Below are 23,268 nucleotides of genomic sequence, written 5' to 3' on the forward strand. Positions count from 1 at the left end.
AAGGTACAATGTATCTCTCTATAACTTCAGTGGTGCTATAAAACGATAATATAAAAAAGTATTGATAGCAATATCGATATAAACCCACCAAAAAACAGCCAGGCCTTGAGAAAGACATACCTAGTCGTAGTAAACTTTGAAACACAGCCTTGCTACTTGGAGAGAGAAAAATCTTTTCCTACTTTAAGACATGGATGTATCTTTTGGGAAAAAGTTGGAAGTGTATTAATGATTTAAAATAGAGCTATTTCACCAGGGATTCAGTTTGATATAAAGAAAACGCAAACCAATTGCCAGACTTAAAAAACTTTTGACTCATGCTGTGCCATTCTCCTCCCCCGGAGCGGGTTCCTGAGGACTCATCCAGCAGTCTTTTGTCCCCTCACCTGTGCCCTGTGATGGAGCATCCGGGGAATGTAGAGGGTTCATGCTCCAGTGTGAATTTGTTTTAAACCAGCAACCCCGCACATTTGCTTCGGAAAATGCCACGGTGGCCTTTAAGAAGAAGAAAAGAAGAAGAAACATTCCTTTATTAGTCCCACAGTGGGGAAATTATTCTCTGCATTTGACCCATCCCTGTATATATAGGGAGCAGTGGGCTGCCAATGACAGGCGCCCGGGGAGCAGTTTGAGGTACAGTGTCTTGCTTAGGGACACTTCGACACAGGGCACGGTGCAGCCGAGTCCTGTGTCGTGTCCTGTGTCCTGTTTACGGTGGGGTTGCTGCGCGGCAAGGCGCTGGTCTGAGCGGAAGCTTGGCTCAACAGACGCAGCTCAGACCGGGTCCCCTACGAACACTTTTTAGAGGCATTCAAGAGGGTATGCGACCACCCGGTTTTCACCAGAGACGTTGTTCAGCGTCTGCTCAGTCTTCATCAGGGTTCCACCAGCACAGCGGAGTACTCTGTGGACTTCCAGATTCTGGCCACGGAGTCCAGTTGGGACAACGAGGCGCTTAAGGGAATATATCGCAACAGTCTTTCGGATTTTTTGAAGGATGAGCTGAGTCCGGGAGGAGCCGGAGTCACTAGAGGAGCTCTTCACTCTGTCAATCAATATGGTTAACCGTATCCGGGAACGCTGTCGGGAGAGGAACTTCAGGCCTTCCAATCCGGTGAGTCAGTTTGCTTCCAGCCCCAGCCTTCAGTCTCCCAGCCCGTCCCGACGGTACAGCTCTGCGCACTCCCGTTCTCCTACCTCGGCACCTCCCCCTTTGGAGCCGGAGGAGCCGATGCAGCTCGGGCGGACTCATCTCTCTCAGGAGGAGAGAGAGCGACGCATTCTCTCAGGAAGCTGTCTTTACTGTGGTGAGTTGGGACACCGCATGGCCGTTTGCTCTGTTCGACCAAAAGAGAGAGCTCGCCAGTAAGAGTGGGGGTGCTGGCGAGCGATTCAAGGAGAGTTCCCCATTCCAAGCTTCGTTCACTGTTTCCTGCCACCCTGAGTTTATCATCTGGGCCTGTGCACCTGTCGGCACTCATTGATTCAGGGGCTGAACAGAACTTTTTGGACACTGCGTTTATTAAAAGTCATGGGATTCCAGTAGAAGCGTTAGCTTAGTGAGCGCACTGGATGGCAGTTCACTGGCAGAGATGACATACCAGACACAGCCAATTTCCCTGCTCGTGTCCGGTAATCACAGTCAGAAGACCCGGTTCTACGTGTTTCCTACCCCTCAGACACCCCTGGTCCTGGGACTTGCCTGGCTTAAGGATCATAATCCACAGATCGATTGGGCTGGGGGTAGAATCACAGGCTGGAGCTCCGCCTGTCACTCTCGCTGCCTCAGATCTGCGGTCCCCTGGCAAGCTCTTCCCTCCAGCAGACCTTAGCACCGGTCCCAGCCTCTCCGCCGTGCCCCGGGAATATATGGATTTAGGAGAGGCATTCAGCAAGGAGTGGGCCTTTCACTCCCCCCTCATCGCCCCTACAACTGTGCTATTGACCTGCTCCCGGGCGCCCCACTTCCCACAAGTCGGCTATATAATCTCTCCTGGTCAGAACACGAATCTATGGAGAAGTATATCACGGAGTCTGTCGCCGCAGGAATCATACGTCCCTCATCTTCACCTGTGGGAGCGGGTTTCTTCTTCGTCTCCAAGAAGGACAAGAGCCTCCGTCTCTGCATCGATTACAGAGGTTTGAATCAAATTACTATCAAGAATAAATATCCATTACCGGCCATCTCTTCTGTTTTCGAATCCTTAGCTGGAGCTCAGATATTCACCAAGCTGGACCTCCGCAACGCGTATCATCTGGTCCGAATTCGCGAGGGAGACGAATGGAAGATGGCCTTTAACACACCCTTGGGACACTTTGAATACCTGGTGATGCCGTTTGGATTAACTAATGCCCCTGCCGTTTTTCAAGCACTGGTTAATGACGTCCTCCGCGACTTCCTCAACCGTTTCGTGTTTGTGTATATTGACGACATTCTCATCTTCTCCCCGAATCCCCAGGAGCACACTAACCATGTCCGCCAGGTTCAGCAACGACTGTTGGAGAATCAGCTCTTCATTAAGGCTGAGAAGTGTGAATTCCACGTTACCTCTGTGCAGTTCCTGGGCGTCTTCATTGAAGAGAGTCAGGTGAGAAAGGACCCCGAGAAGGTTAAAGCTGTAACGGAGTGGCCGGTGCCCGTCTCACGAAAGAAGCGCCAGCAGTTTCTGGGGTTTGCTAATTTCTACCGACAGTTCATCCGGGACTACAGCCGAACGGCAGAACCGCTGACACGACTCACCTCCTCCAAGGTGTTGTTTTCATGGACCCCAGAGGCCGACAAGCCTTTTTGTGCTCTCAAGGAGCGGTTCGCCTCGGCTCCAATCCTGGTCCACCCAGACGAGACACGCCAGTTTGTCGTCGGGGTAGACGTCTCGGACACCGGAGTCGGAGCCGTACTGTCCCAGCGGTCAGCTTCCGACTCTAAGCTCCATCGTTGTGCTTTCTTCTCCCGTAGACTTTCCCCGGCGGAGAGGAACTACGACGTAGGCAACCGAGAGCTATTGGCTGTCAAGTTAGCCTTGGAAGAGTGGAGGCACTGGCTGGAGGGATCGGTGCTCCCCTTTATCGTATGGACCGACCACCGAAATCTGGAGTATATCCACACGGTGAGACGCCTCAAATCTCGCCAGGCCGGCTGGGCTTTGTTCTTCGCCCGTTTCAATTTCACCATCACCATCACCTATCGGCCGGGTCACAAGAACACCAAGCCGGACGCACTCTCCCGTCAGTTTGCCTCGGAAGAGGGAGACTCTACTCCCGACACCATCTTACCCACCTCGTACATGCTCGGTGCTGTCACCTGGGAGATCGAGAGGGTGGTACGCGAGGGCCAGCACACCCAACCTGAACCCGGAGGGGGCTCTCCTAATCGTCTGTTTGTTCCTCTGTCCGTCCTCTCCCAAGTCCTGCGGTGGGCCCACGACTCCCGTCTCTCTGGTCACCCCGACATCCGGCGGACTATAGACTGGCTCCGCCGCACCTTTTGGTGGCCGTCCCTCGAAGAGGAGACCCGGAACAAGTTCTCGCACCGACCCCCCCATGGGGTTACTATGACCACTCCCTGTTCCACAACGTCTGTGGTCCCACATCGCAGTGGATTTCGTAACTGGTCTCCCCGTCAAACAGTAACACCGTCATTCTGACTGTGGTAGACCGGTTCTCAAAGGCGGCTCACTTCACTCCCTGCCCAAGCTTCCATCTATAAATAACAGCTTTTCTGGAGTTCACCTCAATGTCTGCTCTCTCTCTTAAACTCTCCTCTGATACCTCTTTCTGCTCCACTCAACAGGATGAACCTCTTCATTGTGTGCAGCGACAACTTAGGAGCTGCTGCTGTGTGTTTATGTTTGTGTTGTCTTCTCTCCACCTGAGCAGATGGCTGAGGGAAACACAATTGATGAGCCCGTCTAACTACATTCCTAGCTCACCAGGAGGGTATCGTCATTTTCATACAGACAATCAGATACCCAGGGAGTAAACAAGTGTGTCTAGCCGTTGTAGCTCAGTAGCGTTAGGATAGTGGCACAAGGTAGTGTAGACGGTCCCCAGTGCACGCTAGTTAGTAGTTATGAAGCATACACATCGTGGGCTTATTAAAATAAGCGAAAGTAATCTAATTTACGGCGCTTTGTCACATTCTCTCCCTGTTCTCTTTTCTTACTGCTGCCTTTGTGTTTGAAGGACATGACTGCTCGCTCGGCTCAGCTTGTCAGTCAGATAGATTTCACGCATAAACTAAACACCATATATCGTATTGACACTTGATCAAATAGAGACTTGACATTGGTCAACATCAGTGGCGGGCCGTGCATTTTATACCTGGGCCTTCACCCGTACAAATGAAGTGCAACACCTACAAATACACTGAGTGCAGATACATGAATATTAACGAACAATGCATATGGTCAAAATCAATTCAGCTAAAACACGCATTCCGCCACACACTCAAGAGCACGGGCCATTCAAATATTATTCATATCAGAGGGAACAATATTACCCATATCATGAAAACGACACGATAGACAAATTAACAGAGCGGTAACTCTCCTGTCACTCCCTCCAGGAAATACACGACTCCATAGTTCTTGTTGCTGACGGATTTATTCGTCTGTCAACACCGAGAGGGAAAATGAGTCCACTTGAAAACACATGAATCTTCAAAGATGATCACTGAAAAACTTAAACTTGACTTTAACACTTTAACACTTTGCACGGAGTATATAGACCGCTGCCGCTTCACATGTCTTCTTGTTGCTGTGCACCGGCTAAATGTGTCCCCAGCACAACATAGGATGTAACAATAGTTCCTATCACAAATAAAACCAAATGAAAATCCATATTCATAAAAACAAGTTGTACAAATAATAACATATAATACAAACAAGCATATTAAATCATGACATTACCTCTACAGGGCTTCTACACACTCCTCTGCAAACACACACACACACTCACAGAGTCCACTCACACAGTCAGTGTTCCATTTGTTTCTTTACTCACTCTTTTGTCACTCCTTGTTCTCAACTGTTTCTACTTGTTTGGGTTACATGTCAACCGTGATCCTTTTCATTTGCTTTACGCATGTCAGGTTGTCCGTGATTCTTTGTCTTGTGTTGTTCTGTTAGACTCAGGGAATATCTCACTTTATGGTTTGAATTTTTTTAAATACTTAAGGTGTGTGATTTAGCTTGGTAGACATCTGTCAGGCTTCGAAACTGGGCCAACATTTGCATTCATTACAATGATTCATTACAATTTTAATTACATTTTTTCAGGTATGCAAATTTCCTCAGCTAATATTTAGCTAGGATCTACTTTTCCATCTTTCATCACTTACCACTGATTCTTTTTCCCTTCATGTTTTTCTTCTTAATTAGATCAGTTACAGGTGGCCTGTTTATTTCGTGCTACATTAAAGTGAGAATGTTGTTTAGAGACTTGGCAAGGTTTGCAGGTGAGGTAAAAAACAAAACAGAAAAACACTTAACATTCAAAAAATAGCCTACTTCCATTACTCCCTGCTGATAATGACTGAACTCTCTGTGAATAGACTACAGCTTTGGGTTTGCAAAGATGCATTATTTTAAGATGCAAACGTATTTGCTGACTCAATTTTGGTTCAAAAATAGTTATGCCTAAAGTGCTTGGCGTGCAATCCTGCCCTCAGTAATGGGCTGCTATAGAGGCCTATTCTCTGCCCATCACTGTTTGCATTCCATATAGTAGACCCTTTGACAGTGGTCTGCCAAGACAAAAGCACACATAGTTGGTCTGTTTTTCTGTGGGCCTGTGTGGCCCTGATGTACAACTTTTGTACTGAAACAGGGCAGAGTGGGGACCGTCTCCCCCCCCCCCCTGTTCTCCATCCATTCGCAGGCAAAAGAAAGGATAGAGCTAAATCATCTCTTGTAAATCCAAGAGATGAATCCGGCTAGACTACTGCAATTCATTTTTCACCTGCCGTAGTAAGTTGTCTCTGAACTGTCTGCAACCGGTCCAGAATGCTGCTGCAAGGCTGTTGACCAGGTCCACTAGAATGTCTCACTTCACATCCCTCTTATTTTCTTTACATTGGCTTCCAATCAAGTTCACGATACATGTTAATGTTTTCGTTTTTCACTTGTAGAGCTCAGCATGGTTAGGCACCTGAGTATATCTCTGACTTGTTTCATCCCTATGTCACCAGTTGGTCATTTAGGTCTTCTGTCCGGGGCTTACTGTGTTTCTAACATCTGTTTTTATTGATTTTTTTTTTTTTTACTTTTCTTTTATTGGTATTTCATTCTTGTAAAGCACGTTGTGAATCATGTTCAATGAGAGTTGCTATACTAAATAAACATATTAATATTATTATTATAATAGCTATATAGCTATATAAAATATAGCTATATAAAAGCTAGCCTTAGCTAGCTTGATAGTTTCGAGCTAGGTGTGCGTGTTTCAGCTATTATGCTTCATTCAGCCTGCCTCACCTCTTTGCCCATGTTTGGATTCGGCTGTGTCATTTTCACTGCAAGATGGCGACAGCGGTAGCCGCCTGCTTTGAGCTTCATTCGGCTGTTGTCGAGAAGAGTTGAGATCCCAGAGAAAGCCGCCTTGGATACATGCTACACGATCAGGGGAAAGTCAGGATATAATCTCACGAAGCGTACACTCAGAAATCAACAGTTAAAGTGGAATCAAAAGATAAGGTTTATGATCATTATATAACGAATGTGTGATTTAACAAATGTAAAAACTGATTATAATAATGATCTGTGCAACAGAGTTGAGACGTGAAAAGTGTGTGTATGAAAGAAGTTTTGGGGGAATATGGAACCTTCCAGAAACAGTGAGTCAGGAACAGATGTTTTGGGCGTAGGTCGGAAAAACAGACACGCGGCAGCAAAGTCTGTTGCAAGAGATGACTCATAGAAGCAAGAGGAGAACTCCGGTACTTTCCATACATAAGCACACACACATAAGGGTGGGATAAAGATCATGTGTTCAGAATAGGAGGGGGGGAACAGACAGCCCAAATCAAGGATAAAAGGAGATGTTTGCGATACGCAGGCTGGGATTTCTACACGAGCCGTCCAGACGCTCTGAGAAGAAGATACGGACGATCGTAACTGAAGTATTCGAGGACTTCGTTCTGTTCACGGAAAGAAGACCGCTGTTCGTGGACAAAGATTGAAAGATGGAGATTTTCCTCTCCCCAATGCTCGACTTTAACAACTGAACAACGGAGGAACGCGGCAGTCCTAGAAAGACTTTGTACTGAGCCTTGAGGACTGTTGAACGGACTCCGCTGCGGGCCGAGGGTCTGGCCGGACCTTCGCTCCTAACAACGCCAAAAGAACCTTTTCATCGCACCATTGAAAATCCAGCCCCAACCGAGCCGTCTCGGCATCTAAAACGAATGAGTATAATCTAAGAAGAAAATTAAAGTAACGAATCAAGTGTAGTAACATTGTATGTGAGCTGTAGCCTAACCCTTGCTAACTAACTAAATATAACCTGCAATAAATATCTAATCTGCATTTAAAGTAAATTTCTCAAGTGCATTTATTTGCTCAAGTAGTAAAAGTTCCTCGTGGCAGTAAAAAGTTAAATCCATTGTATGTCTAACAACTGAGTTCTGTAAGGTTATCCTAGAGACCGAATCCACTTAACAATCCCTTACGGTTTTAGAAGTAATCCTAGCCGTTAAAACCTAACCTGGCATTTACCAAGAGCACGGATCCAGAAGAGGGAAGCTGCCATAACCGACGCGACTGGTAGGAGCGCCCGGGGTCAGGGTGGCCCCTCGACCGAGTGCACTCAGACCAGAGGAAGCAGGGTAGATGTCGGGAGTGACGGCAGTTAGAAGAGCCAGGCGAGTTCCCTCGCAAGAACACCAGCTCGACAATCTTTTAATAGAGAGCTCAGTCAGTAAGTAGCCCCGTATCGGGCCAGAAGTACCCCAGGATCTAACACTGTCATGTAATGTAATCATCACTTAAGCAGTTAAACCCAGCCTATCACAAAGCTTTACAGTACCAGCAACACATTTCATCATTGATGTCTCTATTGCAAAGTTGGATGGAGTTTCTTATTGACCAGAAGGAGTAATGAGGTCTTAATATTCACCTTTAAAGCTCTACTGTTCAGGCATCTTTTACTCGTGTAAATCTTGTTACAGTACATGATCCAATGACTATTTAACTATAGATACCCCATGTGTGTACACAAACCTTTGCAAAAGCTACTTCCGGTTCAATGCACTATTAAAATGGAATGAACTACGCTCAAGCTACAGATACAGCGTTATAATCCAACACACTTTATGATTCTTTTCATTGTTTTTATTAATTGTGTTTGTTGCTCGGTGGTCATTCGTCTGAATTTGCTTGTTTTGTTCTAAGGACTCTCCTAAAAGTGGGATCATGGGATATGAATACATGCTCAATTGACAGTGTACAGATAACTACATAGTAAAATAAGATAAGAGCAGACTGACTATTCCCCTGTTTGATGTTTTTCCACAGCTAAAGTGAAAGGAATCTTTCTTTCTGCCACAAAGGCCGTTGAAGGCCTAAATCAAACACCTCCATCCTTAGTCCCTGTTTCTGCTTCCCAACAGAATGTCTACTACACCAGTTCTCAGCAGCTTCACCTGGGAGTGCTGAGTCCGACCATCGACGATGACGACAACAAGTGTCTGGTGGATGTGAACAGCAGACCCAGGCTGCTGGAGTGCAGCTACGCAGCTACCAAACACATGAAGCTCACCTGGACGTTCACTCAGGTAAACCCCACCACAGTTGTACATGCACAAGGCCATGTTTGCAGTCAGACCCTTCATGTACAAGTAACATTTAACAAACTAAATATGTGTGCATGTTTTACCCATTTCAGGTCTTCTGGTTAGATGTACTTAGCCTTAGAGCTTATCGGTTTGCTAATTGGTCTTCTCTATGTAGCCAGAAGTACAGGCTGTTTGTCTGCTTTTTGAAGAATTGAGTGAGATTCATGACTTTTTCTCTCCACTTTGTTTCTTACTCTAAAAGGCCCCTCTTGGTTTTGTTGGAGGATAATTCTTCTGCTATTTCATGCGATTTCAGGCATTAGGTCCTATCTCTCTCTCTCTCTCTCTCTCTCTCTCTCTCTCTCTCTCGCTCTCTCTCTCTCTCTCTCTCTCTCTAACCCAGAGAACTCAGTATCTGCAGCTACTGGGAATCTAACTCTAATTAGCATTGGACAGAATCTTAAATCTCACCAAGTTATGTAAGAAATGTTCTGCTGATCTGCTAAAGATTTTACTGATCTGTTAATCAAAACAACTATTTAAATTCAGGGAATTCCCATTTTACCAGTCATCTGCATCCGCTTGTCCCCCTTACTGTACCTTTACTTACAGCTCTTTCATTTCCCTATTTGCTTCGTGCACAAACATATCAAAAAGCTCACAGAGGGATTAATCATTGCATTTATCCCATTCAACTTGTATACGTGTTCATGTCTTATCCTTACACATTTCATTATGAGATTCATTAATATATCAACTTTGTCAAAACCTTACTTGATTCAACACACTTGATTTATTTAAAACAATCACATGAAAAGTCATATATTTCTTACTCATATATACTGAGTAAATAATGATTACAGGATAAATCACACATTTCTATTAATATCCTTTCAATGATTATGATCTCACTTACTTATTGTGTTACCTTTTAGCACTTTAACTCTCTGTTTCTATCTCTCCACCATCTCCTCTTACTGCTGTCCACCTGCAATGGTTCCTCTTCTTGGATAGGCCTCGACTCTTCCTTTGTTGGAGACGGATCAGATATTGGTGCTGTAATAAATGACCAGCTCTGGCTCTTCCTCCTTTTCCTCTGGAGGTGAAATGGGCTTGTTGTGGTTCTTTCTCTGGTTCTGGTTCTGGTTCTGGTTCTTTTTTCTCTGGGCTTCTCTTCTTCCGGTTCAGTGTTTTCTCAGGACCTTTATCAGGGCAGTGATTTGGCCTTCCCCTCTTATTTAAATCTGGCATCAACATCCTGTTTTACTGGGCTCTTTGACACACTTCATGTGTTAAAAATAAACGTATCAATAGTAAACACAAAACTCTAGGGCTACGTTTTGCTTTGAAGCTTTGCTATTACCTGTAGATGAAGAAATATATATTAGTTATCATTCTGAATTCATGGCAGAATGATATTCATGGCATCTATGAAGCATAAGTTGGTAGTGAGCTGAGGTGCTTCACTGTTGCTGCCCCACTTGTGTAAAGAAAGAAATTATATTTCAGCATGAAAATCTCATCGAGTTTAGCTTTTATATGAATTGCATTTGCACTGCATGCTTGGAGCTCCAGTCTTCTCTGCTCTTTGTTTTCATGCAGTGCTTTCACCCACCACACCCTTTGAGGTGAATGACTTGCTGACTGAGCGCCTGGCAGACAGATTGCCTGACTTTCTGGCCAACCCGCTGACTGGCCAGCCTCCTTGCTGACTGCCTGTCTGATTGCTTTCTGGCTGTCTGACCAACTTATTAACTAGTGTTGGAAATTGATAGCATGGCCCTACTCTGCAGAATGACGGATGGGCTCACTGCTGAATTGAGGACGAGGTGTTGGACAGATGCAAAATATTTCCCTGAGTGTGTATGCGTGCATACATGAACGTAAAAGATTGTGGGAACAAGAATGTGTGTGTATGTGTGTGTTTGTGTATGCTCTAACTCAGCTTCTAGACACTTAGTCTGAGCTGTACTCCTCAGGGAAGCCCAGAGGTAGAGCACAGACTTTTAAGTACACTTGTTGGAAGTCAGTCAGGAGGTTGTACACTTAGAGAAAGCCAACTCACTGGCTTTCAGCAGAGGGATTTTGATTATCATAAAGAATCTAAAGTTCCTCATGTCGGGGGTAGCAGTAGTGGGTGTACAGTGTGAACAGGAGGGGGCTCCGGTGTTCAACACTAGAGTGGAGGAGGTGTGGAGGCCAACCCAAACTGCATGGGGTCTGTTTGTGTTGTGGTTTTTAAGTGAGATACTCAAGTACAGAGTGCTTAGTTTACACAATAAATATTTTGGGCAACTTGGGGGTAGCCTGTCTGCCATTTGGTGCTGGGAAGTAGTGTTGATTAAGGATTTTTTCACTGAAAACAGCTGTATTTAACTTAAAATAATGCTGTTTATAGCAAAATACAGCTATTAAAACATTGAAATGACCCGTGGGATCGATATACTCTTCAAGAGGCTGAAGCCTTAAAGGTTGTGAAGATACTGGTACCATATTAAACTCGATGACATACTGAACCCATTGGTACCAGCACACTTGCGAGCTTGTCTGGACTGAATAAAGCTCAAAAGTTCGTTCATATTTTGATGAGGGAAAACTGGCGTGACGATTTTCGTAGGGGTCACTTTGACTCATCTCCAGATGTGTGAATGGAAATAAATAAAGTAGTCAAGGAAAAACTAAGTTTGTTAGTGTAATGCATGCACAGAAAACACATTGTGATAAGTGTAACCACAAATATTAACAATATCTGATGTAATTGATCTTGTTTTGAACAATAAGATTAAACAATAATAAAAAGTTATAAGTTATATATTCCATATATAATAGTACATTGCAAATACATTGCCAATAATTGTACTATTTGCAAATATATAAAATATACTAACATTGTACGTCTAACAATTTGCAAATTAAATCTTTAAACACACTTTCAAATAAATGTAATATAGTGCATTTTCGAGAGAGAGAGAGAGAGAGAGAGAGAGAGAGAGAGAGAGAGAGAGAGAGAGAGAGAGAGAGAGAGAGAGAGAGAGAGGCGGCAGTGGTCGGAGCACCTGTTGGAGGTTGAACTTTTGAACCCACTTCAGCGCGCTTTCTACGCGCCCTTTCTACGCGCTCTGCTCTGCTCTGCTCAGCACCTGCGCTGCTCGTCAGAGAGGCGGCAGTGATCAACCAACACATTAATTAAAGAAAAGCACTGGTCGCAGGTTGAACTTTTGAACCCACGTCCGCGCGCTTTCTACGCGCCATTTCTACGTGCTCAGCACCTGAGCTGCTCGTCTGCTCTTCTGTGGGGATTATCCTGAACACTATTGAAGAACAACTGCCTGACTCCTAGGAACAAAACACTTCTTCTGGAGGTAAGCATACCTACATAATGCATTACAGTCGGAGAGGAGAGTAACAGCTTTTTTGAACTGACGTTACCGTACGTTTTTAAAATCAGGATAAGGCTCTCTCTACGAGGACAGTTGGAGGGCTGCTCAGAAGATGTGAAGGATATGGTGCACCTTCTTCTCTCCTATTTTGATGAAAAAGAGGAGAACCTCTTCCACTATGTGGAAGAAACATGTCTGGTAAAAGAAGTAGAAGTGGAAAGCTTGCCGGTGACACCATGCATCATTGTATGTGGTAAGTTGATATTTATTTTTACTGACGAAACCGTAACTAATGTAAGGAAATATTGCATGGAATGCACCGTCATGCTATAAAGTGCTAGGTGTGTTTCTTCCCAGTAGTATTTTCTTCTCTATAACGGTGTAATAGATTCATTAAGTTTGACCTATCAGCTTCTTTCCTGAGGCTTCACTGGGACTCTTCTACTCCAAAATGAATGAAATGGACCAGCAAACACCAGCATTTTGAGCTAAAAAAGGTTTTGAAGAATACATATTTGTTGTTCATTCTGTTATTGTTGTTTATTCTTCAAACACCTGTGCCAGCTCAAAATGCTGGTGTTTGCTGGTCCAGATCCACTTCACTTTTTTTTGGATGGTAATGGCTGGTTTTCTGTAATTATTTTCTACGTCTATTTTGTAGGAACCTCCTGCTATGCATCGAGGCAGTTCATGCTAAGTGTCGACGGCAAGGTTGTGAATGACCAAATCCCAAACTTCATTTCTGCCATCTGTTTGATGTTTGGAAGCTATTACTGCCTCAATATCCACTATCCTGTGGTTCTGGGCTCCACACTTGAGTTCCTTCAGAGGTAAAGTAATGTATATATATTTTTTTATTTCTTCATTTCGAGCAAATCACTGTATTTAGTGGTTGATTATGAATTCTTGTGTTCACAAAGGTGTTTCTTCCTCATCAATCCAGAGAAGGGCACAAAAGTTGAAACCAAGAAAAACAAGAAGCAACTGTCAGTGAACCCAAGAGTCCTCACCCTCATTGCGGATGTCTCTGATCATGAGTGGAGAGAGACATGTTAGAGGACCTGTGTGTAGAATTGAGGAGAATTGATTGGCAGTAATGGAATATAGTATTCATATATAGATTTTCATTAGTGTCAAAACTAAGAATAATTGGGTTGTCATTACTTCAGACTGAGCCCTGTATATCTACATAGGAAGCAGGTCCTCTTCAAGGTGCCAATGTTTACCGTTGATATTCAGAAAAGTATTATTTAAAGTATTTAAAGTATTATTTAATGTTTTCAGTTAGCTTTTGGTTTTATAAGCAGTTTGTGTTGTGTTCATTCAGAACAGTATATATATATATATATATATATATATACACTTTTGTTTTGGTATTCATTGTTCTAATAAGCAGTTGTTCAGGTTCTGTCCAATTTATGTGAACTGGCTTATTGTACATCGAGGTGAAATTACTAATGCCTACTGATAACTTCAACAATGAGGTCAAAGCAACAGTATGTTTTGTTAGAGGCTGTTCTTTCAGTTTAAACCTGACGTTTGACCTAAGAAAAGATTTTACATTACATGTAGTGAGTTATTCAATTTTAGCTTGTTATTTCTTCCCAGAACAAACATTTCAGATTCACTAGCAGGGTAGGTAGAATCCAAGGAGGAACAGAGCTTCTTTACTATCCATGCATTTGAGATAATAAAGCTGTCCCTAAAGACAATTTGAGCCTTTGTTTCAGTGCTTTTGTTAAACTTCAGAGTAGGTTGAATGCAGGTGGCATTGCTAAGAAGAATTTCCTTTAAGGTAAGTAAATTGTACACATTTCTAACAAATATCTGAACATTTTTATTGGTACATGTGCAGTTTGTGCAGGAAATTAAGACAATTTACTCTTATCTTGTAACATTTAATTAATTTGCTCCTGCCACCTTTCAGACATTGCATTCAAACTCGAGTGGTTATGGACTTGGATGAGAACCAGGAAAACAGTGAGATTCTAAAAGCAAACAGTTTTTTTTTTTTTACTTTTAAAGATGATTTTCTGTCATTTGTGTTTTATTGGACAGCAGAAGTAGAGAGACAGGAACCACAGTGGAGTGAGAGGGGATGATCTGCAGCAAAGGGCCCAACGGGAATCAAACCTTTGTTGCTGGATAACAATATGTGGTACGTGCTAAACCAGGTCAGGAACTGGTTTTATTTTTGATTGTGAATTTAGCCATTTAATTTTAATTTGCAACCTTTGCATTGAAAAGAGTAAAGGTTGATGCTTGAGATGATTTCATCTTTCACTTAAGAGGATGTATGTCCACCCCTTGTCTTTTTTTTCTCTTTATTCTTTCTTTCAGGTGTGATTACGACAATCAGCGGTTGTACTTCAGATGGACCTCATCACCCTCTTTGCTGTCCTACTAGTCTAACCTTGTGATTGGATACATACGAGTTTTGTCAAGGATAAACAGTGGTAAGTTGTTGTAAAGTTTAATGTATGTTCATTTAACAAGAGAAGGCTTTAGGGTCTTCTATTTTTGTAAGCACTGTGTAGCCATTTCATGTTCAAACAGTGTATGCATGTATTCTTGATGTTAAGCACTGCATAAAACGGCATTGCATAATCCAATAACCTTTTTTTGACATACTGTGAATTAATTTTGACTTTATTGACATACCATACGTATTATGGCTATTTCTTATTCATGAATCATATTTGTAGCTTGACCTTTTCATGAAATCTTTAACCCTACTCTTTGTTTACCCTTTTGTAAGTTTGTTCTGTTTCACCCTCTTTAATGTTTTGTGTTTTTATAGTTTGATTGTTTTGTGTGTGAAGTCTGTGAGAACCATTTTGCAACTGTGTAAGTGCTATATAAAGTTATATTATTGGTGATGTTACTGTTATTATTATTGTTAGTATTAATGTTTTCTATGTTGTCTTTTTTTCTGGCTGGAGGATCATGCTAGCCCACAGCGAACACCAGATTGACTTGTGAGTCTTCAAGCAGAAATCATGACACCTGCCTAAAGTTCCAGTTTCCTGAACAGCATACCCTGTCTGTATGAGACTCTGTCCCACCTGTCTTCAGTCAAGTCTGGACCCAATGACTCAGACACCAGTCTTGTCAAGGCTAATTAGAGGTAAGCAGTGTGATAGGTGCAACTCAAACTTCACTTGTGGGCCCTTCTTATACGGGAGATTTACGGTGATTTACGGTGAAGGTAAACAGTCCACCTGGGAGGCTGTGGTTGATCGTCAACAGATCAAGAAAGTGACAGAATCCATGAATGGAAGGTTATTGAAAAGAAGGGGGGGGGGGCTATATTGGTAACAGATACATTTTTTAAAATATCAATAACGTTTATTTGTAAATTTTGAGTTTGTTTATTATTCTCACTTTAACAGATGAAAATAAACAAGTGAGATGGGAACATTTTTCATTTAGTTGCATAATAATTGTGCACACAGATATTCTCCTAAGAAAGCCAAAACCTCAGTTTTACTTTCTTAAATATTCAGGTTTGAAGTTTATTAACATTTTGAATTGACCAAGAGCACTGTAGTTGTTCAATAATAAAATGAATCCTCAAAAATAAAACTTGCCTAATAATTGTGCACACAGTGTATTTTTTGGAGGCATCTGTGTATTTAGGCTGCCTGTCGACAGAAATTAAACACATGCTGATGATGCCTTATTGCTGAAATGTGTAGTTTTTTTTACCATTCTACCTGATAGTTATTATTTTGTATTAAGTATAAAGTGCTGGTTTCTTCTAGGTCATTGGAGCTCAGTCTAAGACAGTAAATGTTTCTCTGTGTAGGCATCATGTTGAAGCACTGCATCAATCTAACTTTGCCTTTGTTTCTGTTTTTGGGTGCAGAGAGGATCATTCCAGTCCACAGTCAATACCTGATGGTCAACAGACGAGTCCTCAAGCAGAACTGGTGAAAATACACGCTTCAAGTTCCAGCTTCCTGAACTTCATGTCCATGTGAGATGCTATACCATGTTGAGTGCCCTCTTCAGTCAAGTCTGGACTCAGTGACTCATTACTCTTGATCAACTCAGGGCAAGTGGCTAATCCTTTCATGTTTATTCATGGTTATCCTTAATATATATGGACACATGCTGTTTCTTCAAGATCTCAACACTGCTTTGTGAGTATATTGTACAATATATTGTATCAGTTCAACCTGTTATTCACAGAGAATGTTAGTTTCTTAAGGTATATCAATGATGGTCTGTACCTTGATTTACAATATGCTTTACTTGATATTTCCTTTGTAATTTACAAAAATCAGAAGTTGACTGAAATCTATGCCAACCAATTGTATTACGTTCTACCGTATTTTTGTACCGTGATTCTTACACATTGTCACTATATTTTTTACGGTAAAGTTCTGGCAACCACAGCTGCCGGTAATTTACCGTTAAGTTGCATTTTTCAATGTACAAATGTATCATACAGTTGTACTGTGTTTTTTTACTGAGAAAAACTGTAATTAGCTTCACAGTATAGTTGCTGTTTATAAAGTTATTTACCACAAAAATTTACGGTTGAAAAAATATGTACCGTGATGTATTATACGTTCTAACTTTATTTTTTACGGTGAAGTTCTGGCAACCACAGCTGCCGGTAATTTACCGTTTAATTGCATATTACCGTAAACAGGTTCATGAAATCTCTTGTTTTTTATAGTAATGTACCGTAAACAAAAAACTGTTCTCAACTGTGAAATTTACGGTTGCAAAAATATGTACCGTGATGTATTATACGTTCTAACTTTATTTTTTACGGTGAAGTTCTGGCAACCACAGCTGCCGGTAATTTACCGTTTAATTGCATATTACCGTAAACGGGTTTATGAAATCTCTTGTTTTTTATAGTAATTTACTGTAAACAAAAAACTGTTCTCAACTGTGAAATTTACGGTTGCAAAAATATGTACCGTGATGTATTATACGTTCTAACTTTATTTTTTACGGTGAAGTTCTGGCAACCACAGCTGCCGGTAATTTACCGTTTAATTGCATATTACCGTAAACAGGTTTATGAAATCTCTTGTTTTTTATAGTAATTTACTGTAAACAAAAAACTGTTCTCAACTGTGAAATTTACGGTTGCAAAAATATGTACCGTGATGTATTATACGTTCTAACTTTATTTTTTACGGTGAAGTTCTGGCAACCACAGCTGCCGGTAATTTACCGTTTAATTGCATATTACCGTAAACAGGTTTATGAAATCTCTTGTTTTTTATAGTAATTTACTGTAAACAAAAAACTGTTCTCAACTGTGAAATTTACGGTTGCAAAAATATGTACCGTGATGTATTATACGTTCTAACTTTATTTTTTACGGTGAAGTTCTGGCAACCACAGCTGCCGGTAATTTACCGTTTAATTGCATATTACCGTAAACAGGTTTATGAAATCTCTTGTTTTTTATAGTAATGTACCGTAAACAAAAAACTGTTCTCAACTGTGAAATTTACGGTTGCAAAAATATATACCGTGATGTATTATACATTCTCACTTTATTTTTTACGGTGAAGTTCTGGCAACCACAGCTGCCGGTAATTTACCGTATATTACACAGGATTTTTTTTACAGTGTAGATTCAGTCAGGCCTAACTTGAAAACCTGACACATTCTCTAAACCTATACCTATTGTACTCAGAAAATACACATAGCCAGCAATATAGTTAGGACATTTATTAAAATACAAAATTATGTATTTATAGGCCTGCAAAACCAGGCATTAATTGATCACAGTATTATACGATAATACATCTTCAGTGCTGCTGATTGTAGACATCCAGAGCCCACTGGAAAGTTCCACTGTAGCATATCTGTCTTCCTTTGATAGTCTGGACTCTGCAAAACACAAAGAGAAAACTCAGTTTATCCACCTTCTTTAGTTTGTGTTGTAAGAGTAATTGCTGTGGCTTTGTGATGACTCCTGTCTGGAGGTCATACTGTAGGTTCTCCATCTTTCTATTCATCATCTCATCAGTTACAGGAGAAAAACAGTGGAAGAAACAGTCACAAACTTACATGAATGCCTGCTTCAGACAGGAGCTGTGGGTCTTTGCTATGCTGGAGACTCGCTTCAATGGTAAACTGCGCGTGCAGACATTGAAACAGCAGTTTCCAGGCACTGTGTTGAACTGCAGAGCTTTAGCTGTGAGGAAGGTGAAACAGGTAAAGTCAACACAGACACAGGTGTGAGCAAACTCTGAAGATGATTAGGCACAATCACTGATCACTCACGCATGGCGTTGCAGCAGCAGGCGGTGAGCAGCAGCAGCAGCCCCAGAGTGAAGCAGAGAGTCTTCATGATGCTGTCAGAGATGATGATGAGGTTCTTCTCCCTTTGCTGTGATTGACTCTTGGCATTGCGTCCGATATAAATCCTGTCCATTGTGGAACCAAAATGTATGACGTCAGCCTTTCAGGGCAAGAATTCTCCGACACCTCCTCAGAACTTCCACTGCAAAGAGACACTCAAATGACTGCTGTCGTAGTTTGGGGAGGGAAGTGACAGCTAAGGGACAGGCCACAGATTTGTTGTAAAGATTAAAATCAACTTCCCCCATTTAGAGAACAGAAACCCGGTGTTTATCTTTACATCTTGGTGTATATTTAATTGGTGGAAAGATTGTTGTGGCATTCAATGTCATCATTACAGAAACTTTTTATTTAGATTTAGATCGTACTCAAGTTTAATTGACAGTGTCTTAGTTTAGTGGTTCCTGACCTGGAGAATTTGTAAAGATATTTTAAAAGAATTCTTTTTATTGTCCTCTCTCAAAAATAGTAGGCTATTTGTTGGCAACCACTCTCTTAGTTTACTCATAAGATGAGCTTTTAACATTCCATCCTTTACATTTCCAAAACCAGCCATAAAAACCAACCCAAATGCACACAGAATTAACAGGCATGCACAATATTTGCTGGTCAAAATGTTTTATGGATTCCATAAAATGCTCTATAACTTTGTATATTTCATCTTTTTTACTGAAACTAATGCTGTTATTTACAGTAGAAAAATGCTTTTAATCTGTAGCTGAAACTGATTTATACGACAAAGATTTTGACAAAGTTTATGACATTGGTAAATTGTATATTCCACCAAAGGCTGGATCAGAGTTGCAAGTCAGAGTGGTAGCAAATTTAAAAGACTTTGTCCTTAGAGTTGAGAACACAAGTTGGCGCATAGTTGCTGAATTCACTCAAAATTGACTCCGAATTTTCTCATGAAAGGATTTTAGTGTTAGATTGTGTTTTCAGTCACAGCATTTTAAACTCTGTGATTGGATGTTTCTTGCAGAAATGCACCTTAGGAGTCGCAGTAAACGTCTTCCTCATCGTTTTTATGTACACAGGCTTATAATACCTTCTACTTTTTCATAAAGAACCAGATTGTTCTGTGAGTTACTTTACATTGTCGATGGGGAAAATGAAGGGGAATTTAAAAGTCAAAGTTCAACATTTTGGCTGTAAAGAAATTTATATTCAGAGGGTTGTGGGGTTATAAATACAAACACAAAATACGAACCACTAAATTATTCTGGTTTCTGCCTCCTCCAGGGTGAACTACATCATGAGTCAGTTCCCCCCTTTATGCAAATCTGTGCAGTGCAGACTGAAGTGATGGAGACAGCATGACGATCACAAGATCTTATCAGCTGTTTTCAGACGTGTGCACAAACCCAGGTTTAGCAGTGCATCTGTGACCCATTTAGATCATCTCTGTGCATGCATTTGCAACCAAATCAATTTCCTCTTAATCATCATCTGTAACTGATTTGCATCTCTCTTTTAATGGGCTGTCGTTGCAATGCACTGAGCTTTATATGTAACATAATTACTCCTTATGAAAAGATACATTTGAGAAGCAAGTGTTGATTGTGTTTCAGTTACTGTGAGCTACTGATGTGTCAGAACTTACTTAGGTAAAACTAATAGTTGACTTTATAGACAATATATTGCATAAAAGGTCCCTGTGGTAGCATTTGACATTAATATAGAAATTACCTAAACCCATACTTCCTCCCTTGTCTAGACACATTAAAAATAGATATTGTTTTGTTTGATAAAAACATTATTTAACATGTCTCAAGTTGCTTGAGATTCCTGCCATGCTCGATCCATGTCTCAGTTGTGAGATGAATGGGTGACCCTACAAGGTCAGTGTTCTATGTACTGAGTCATTTGACCATTTGTTTGCAGCTTCCATCCATCATTTATCAAGGGAGATCTGAAGGCTTAATGTAGGATCTTAATGTTTCGCTAATTCTCGCAATTAGTCATTTTCAGGAAAGGTTAAGTATAAATTTAGGTTTACAAAAATCCACCTCTTCAACAGCCTATTTACTGTGTTTATGATCTATAGTTTTGACACATAACATAAATAGTGTAATTAATACCATTCATGTACTTAACCGATTTTATTCAACATATACCATCTTATTGTTAGTTATTACTGATGTTAAAGCTTTATGTCACACTCCACACCAGTAGATTCCACTATCATCACATTGGTATTGTTGTGGAATCTTGTTTTGCGTGTTTAGTTTAGTGAGTACGGTAAAACGCCCTCCCTCTCACTCCGAGCTTTTCAGCAGGTAAAGGCGTGGATTCCGATTGCTTCAAGCATCTCTCCGCCTCCTCGAGTGTATTTAAGGTACTCCAGTTGTATGCACGTAAGCGTCAGAAGACCCGCTGAAATTCAAAGTTGAAGGAGGAGACTCACTGAAAGCATAAAACAACAAGAAGGTTGTTTCTTGTTTTCTGTCAGTTGACCTGTTTCTTGCAGACTGTAGTTTCATACAGACTTCTTTTCAGGTAAGACAAAATCCAACCTGGTCATCATATATTATGTATGAAACAGCGGCTAAAGTTAGCTTGTCATTCTAAGCTAGGCTAACGTTACGCTGGCAATTTTAGATCGCTACATTAGCTTGAAATGAGCTTGCCTGAGTTGACTCAGGACAATGTTGCTAATGCTAGCAAGCTAACGTTAGCTCCTTTAGCTAGTTTTCAAGTTACAGGTGTTCACTGTTTGAAGATAGAAACGTTCCAGGCTTACTAATTAAACTTAACTAACGCATGTTTTGTTGGTGTTGGCAGTGTTAACGAGTTATGTGACATTATTTAACGTCAGCTGACCAGTTAACAAAACTTGCTACGAAGAATGTGTGTTTAATTTAGTAAACGAGCTGAGCTGAAAGTAAAATGCAGGGCGTTGGCACGTTTACTTTTATTTGTGATAATCCTGCGGCGTTTTTATCCCACATTAGTGCTTCCCCTGTCTGTGTAAAAACGTCTAAAAGCTAGCTTTAATAATGTTAGCCTTTTTTTCCTGGCAAAGACAACGTTCGTTTAAGAGTTTTTCTTACCTAAGTTATGTGATATTAACGTTAGCCCATCATAATTATTTGCATGACCTAGTAACGTTAATAGTAAGAAGGTGTTTTGAGAGGGGAGTAAATGCTAAATAAACTACCATATCGTATTGCTGTTGTGCTTAACTGTTTGCCATCTAAAAATATACAGTCATTACCGTCACTGTTTGCAGCTCAGCATGGAAGGTGGCGAGGAAAACGGTGCCAACAACAACTTGAAAAGACAGAGAGAACCGTTGTCAGATTCTGAAGACAATGTCTTCTCCCCATCAGGTTTGATTCTGCCTGTATTAAAAATCATTGATAGGCAAATAGCAGAGAATGAAATTAGCACCTGCCAAATACAGGTTCATAGACATATCTTTATCATAATCACAGCAGTCTTTGCAGGTATATTTGTGACTTTTGTCCTTGTGAGTCTGTCTATCTGATGTCTCAGAGGTGGATGATGGCCAGAAACGGCAGCGTCTGGAGGCAGCTGGTCAGGAGAACCGCAGTCCTAAAGCATCCTCCTCTGGACGCCTAGCTGAGCTAGACACAAAGCCGGACACGCCGATGGTTCCTTCAGTCCGGTACAGAGTCCAGCAACTCACCCAGAGACGAGAGGGTAATCCAACCTTCACCGTTGAAGCAGGCATGCTAATAATTGACAGGCTTATAGCAGTGTTGGGTTTATTGTGTTTATGGTACTGCTCAAGATACCACGGTAGCCAAGATCAACATTCAATTGGATTTCCTGCATTCAAAATGAGAACTACTGTCAAGGTGCATAACAATCTGTGTGGATCCAGTGTGTTAGATAAATATTGTAGTTTGTTGTTTTAGGGGGAGCTCCTCTGGCCCAGCGGTGCCTCTCGGATCCTGGGGCTGACAGCCCATCAGTCATCTTCCATGAAAAGGGCTTCAGAGAGTGTCTCCTTGGTGAGGATGTATATGATCACACACATTCAAAAACCTCTGAGGATGAAAATCAGACTTGTAGAATACAGTCTTCCTTTTCTGTTTAGTTTTTTTTAACAGACATTGAAATAACGATAGATGAAAGACAATATGATAAACTATCAAAGGCAGAGACTCAAATTATCCGGTTTCCAGGCTCGTTGTGGAGTTTTTTTAATGTTCGATTTCTGGGCTCCTTTGATGGGTTGGCTGAGTGATCTCAGACCTGACAGTGGCTAGAGGGCCAAGTCTGGGGGTTCACAGTCAGTTAAAGGATTTGCCACATTTAGCTGCAAAGTCCTTAATAAAAAGTTCAGAAAGGCAAATGCCTAATGTGATTGTGACTAAGCTCAGGCATTAAGGCATTTTTGCATTCACATAAAAAAGAAACACTAGGTCTTAAGGCATATATTGGTTAAAAGTATGCCCATTGGATTCTAACCCTCCACTGCACTCCGATGACTCTGGTAAATGATCCCTCATCGCATGTACCGGTACAGATCATTTACCAGAATTCCAGGAAAATGACAACCCGCTGCGTGCACAGTGCAGCCTCCCATCACACGTGCAGCCCACACTACTGCACTGTCTAATGCAAAGGAAAGTTTTGTTAAATATTAACTTCTGTGACATATTCTACACATACAGACATAGAAACAGTTGTAATGTTGCTGCTATGATGTCAATATACGGTACTTTGATGATATTTATGTTAAAACAGCAAGCCAAGTACACAGTTTATAACTTGACACCGTCTCCTAGATTTTGCTAGCTAGCTGTT

At 41.4% G+C, this 23,268-nt stretch overlaps 3 protein-coding genes and 2 long non-coding RNA genes across 7 annotated transcripts in view; 4 read left to right on the top strand and 1 right to left on the bottom strand.

Moving 5' to 3' along the window:
- The window catches only part of LOC306777250 (polypeptide N-acetylgalactosaminyltransferase 18-like), a gene marked incomplete at both ends in the record, with an annotated part of 62,111 nt that extends 51,629 nt beyond the window's left edge, over window positions 1-10,482 (top strand). Inside the window, 2 exons of the mRNA XM_079268292.1 lie at window positions 8,606-8,770; window positions 10,399-10,482. Of these exons, the coding sequence (XP_079124418.1) occupies window positions 8,606-8,770; window positions 10,399-10,482 (249 nt within the window). The remainder of the gene's footprint in view (window positions 1-8,605; window positions 8,771-10,398) is intronic.
- A 1,770-nt stretch (window positions 10,483-12,252) lies between these two features.
- On the top strand, window positions 12,253-13,178 carry LOC306775021. Its single transcript, XR_013771858.1, has 3 exons — window positions 12,253-12,403; window positions 12,812-12,980; window positions 13,071-13,178. It is a non-coding gene; the product is annotated as an uncharacterized lncRNA (long non-coding RNA).
- A 1,038-nt stretch (window positions 13,179-14,216) lies between these two features.
- LOC306784968 lies at window positions 14,217-16,201 on the top strand. Its single transcript, XR_013772390.1, has 4 exons — window positions 14,217-14,308; window positions 14,491-14,606; window positions 15,093-15,277; window positions 16,019-16,201. It is a non-coding gene; the product is annotated as an uncharacterized lncRNA (long non-coding RNA).
- A 1,732-nt stretch (window positions 16,202-17,933) lies between these two features.
- LOC306777339 (C-C motif chemokine 4-like) lies at window positions 17,934-19,094 on the bottom strand (the record flags this gene model as incomplete). Its single annotated transcript, XM_079268411.1, has 3 exons — window positions 18,412-19,094; window positions 18,196-18,322; window positions 17,934-18,015 (listed from the first exon to the last, which is right to left on the bottom strand). Exons 1-3 carry the CDS (start codon window positions 18,560-18,562, stop codon window positions 17,934-17,936), a joined length of 360 nt encoding a protein of 119 aa, XP_079124537.1. The 5' UTR covers window positions 18,563-19,094.
- A 1,765-nt stretch (window positions 19,095-20,859) lies between these two features.
- LOC306779602 (exocyst complex component 3-like protein) overlaps window positions 20,860-23,268 on the top strand; it is a 44,897-nt gene continuing 42,488 nt past the window's right edge. For 2 of the 3 annotated variants that reach the window (XM_079271567.1, XM_079271570.1), the window contains exons 1-4: window positions 20,860-20,988; window positions 21,722-21,821; window positions 21,967-22,155; window positions 22,374-22,469. In XM_079271567.1, the coding sequence (XP_079127693.1) occupies window positions 21,728-21,821; window positions 21,967-22,155; window positions 22,374-22,469 (379 nt within the window). In that variant the 5' untranslated portion in view covers window positions 20,860-20,988; window positions 21,722-21,727. The remainder of the gene's footprint in view (window positions 20,989-21,721; window positions 21,822-21,966; window positions 22,156-22,373; window positions 22,470-23,268) is intronic. The other variant, XM_079271568.1, reaches the window with a different exon arrangement.

The sequence above is a fragment of the Melanostigma gelatinosum genome (assembly GCF_949748355.1).
Source record: "Melanostigma gelatinosum genome assembly, chromosome: 1".
Lineage (NCBI taxonomy): Eukaryota > Metazoa > Chordata > Actinopteri > Perciformes > Zoarcidae > Melanostigma > Melanostigma gelatinosum.